The 1,349-nt window shown below is 43.3% G+C and overlaps 1 protein-coding gene across 1 annotated transcript; it reads left to right on the top strand.

Annotated features, from left to right (window-relative positions):
• Nucleotides 1-242: 242 nt before the first annotated feature.
• JH06_4729 (hypothetical protein) lies at nucleotides 243-1,349 on the top strand (the record flags this gene model as incomplete). Its single annotated transcript, XM_014669731.1, has 1 exon — nucleotides 243-1,349. One exon carries the CDS (start codon nucleotides 243-245, stop codon nucleotides 1,347-1,349), a length of 1,107 nt encoding a protein of 368 aa, XP_014525217.1.

Below are 1,349 nucleotides of genomic sequence, written 5' to 3'. Positions count from 1 at the left end.
CGATCACTGATCATGATCCTACTTCCTTCTCGAAGTTCCATGTGATTCTGTTAACAGCTGGAATTGAGGAAGGCATTAATGTATTCAGTTTCGAGATTCATCGTCGTTTGAGTGGTTCTTCTTCTGATCCTGTTGTGTTTGATGCTACTGGAGTATTTGGAGTTGAAGATTGTTCTACTGTTGTTGATTCCTATTCTTCTCTCACCTCTACTGATCCCAGTTCAGGTACTCTTGCTGGAATCATGGATCTTGATCCTAGTACCACTGGATTCCTTCCTAATATGATTGGAACCTATATTGAATGGACTGTTGAGAATCTTGTTGGAAGCAAATGGAACTCATTCAATATTATTGGCTCAAGTACTGTTACTGGGTGGGGATTTGATATCATGGCCAACCATAATCCTGATTCTCAGGAGCAGTCAGTGACGATTTTGAGTGCTATGTCTCAGACGGTAAGTGACAGAACAAAGCCTCAGATTGCTGTTCCTGTGGCTCTGGCTGGATTCCGTAGATATCGATGGGAGATTACTGTAGCTAGTTCAACTACAACAACTCTGGGATCGATTCATACAGCATATTGTAAGGCATCAGGAGCTGTATGTCCTTCAATTGACAACTATCCTTCAGTGGGTGAAGGTCAAATCTCTCCTTCTTCTTGTCTTGAGGGTTACAGAGGTTATTCATATCGTGAGTGTTCTGGAGGTGTGTTGGGTGAAGTCAAGATGGATCATTGTGTGATGAAGTCTCCAGCCAATGCTCGTTACGCACAATCTCGTAATGTGTTTGTGATGGGAACAGCTGTAACCACTGGTATTCCCTCAGTGAGAAACATAGTTGGACGTTGGTATATTGATCAGGGAGTGGCTCTTCCCACTGGATTGAGTCTAAATGAGAAGACTGGAGAGATCTCGGGCATTCCAACTGATATAATGGACTTAACATCTTACACTGTGTATGCTGAGAATGAATCAGGAGCTACACAAGCTATGGTATCAATTCAGGTACGAAAGGGACGGTGTATGGCTGAGGGAGTGTTCCCTGTGACGTTGGTGGGTGAAACGGCTGTATATGAGTGTTCCACTCAGGGAAGTTATGTGGGTACTCAGAAGCGTACTTGTGTGTTAGGAGATATTGATGGAGAATGGCAGAAGGCTTCTGGATTCTGCACTTCAGTGTTGATAATTGTGGTGATTGTGATTGCAGTGATTGTGGTAATTGGCATTGTCGTACTTATGCTGGTGAGAATGGGAAAGAGGTCGAGGCCAGTAGGTGGCGTAAAAGGAAAGAAATCTGTAAAGACTACAGTATCAGCTTCAAAGAAATCCACAAAGAAGGTTGCTGTTTAG

This window comes from Blastocystis sp. subtype 4, assembly GCF_000743755.1.
Source record: "Blastocystis sp. subtype 4 strain WR1 chromosome Unknown seqid_0423, whole genome shotgun sequence".
NCBI classification, from domain to species: Eukaryota; class Bigyra; order Opalinata; family Blastocystidae; genus Blastocystis; species Blastocystis sp. subtype 4.
This window is presented reverse-complemented; position numbering and strand designations above follow the sequence as displayed.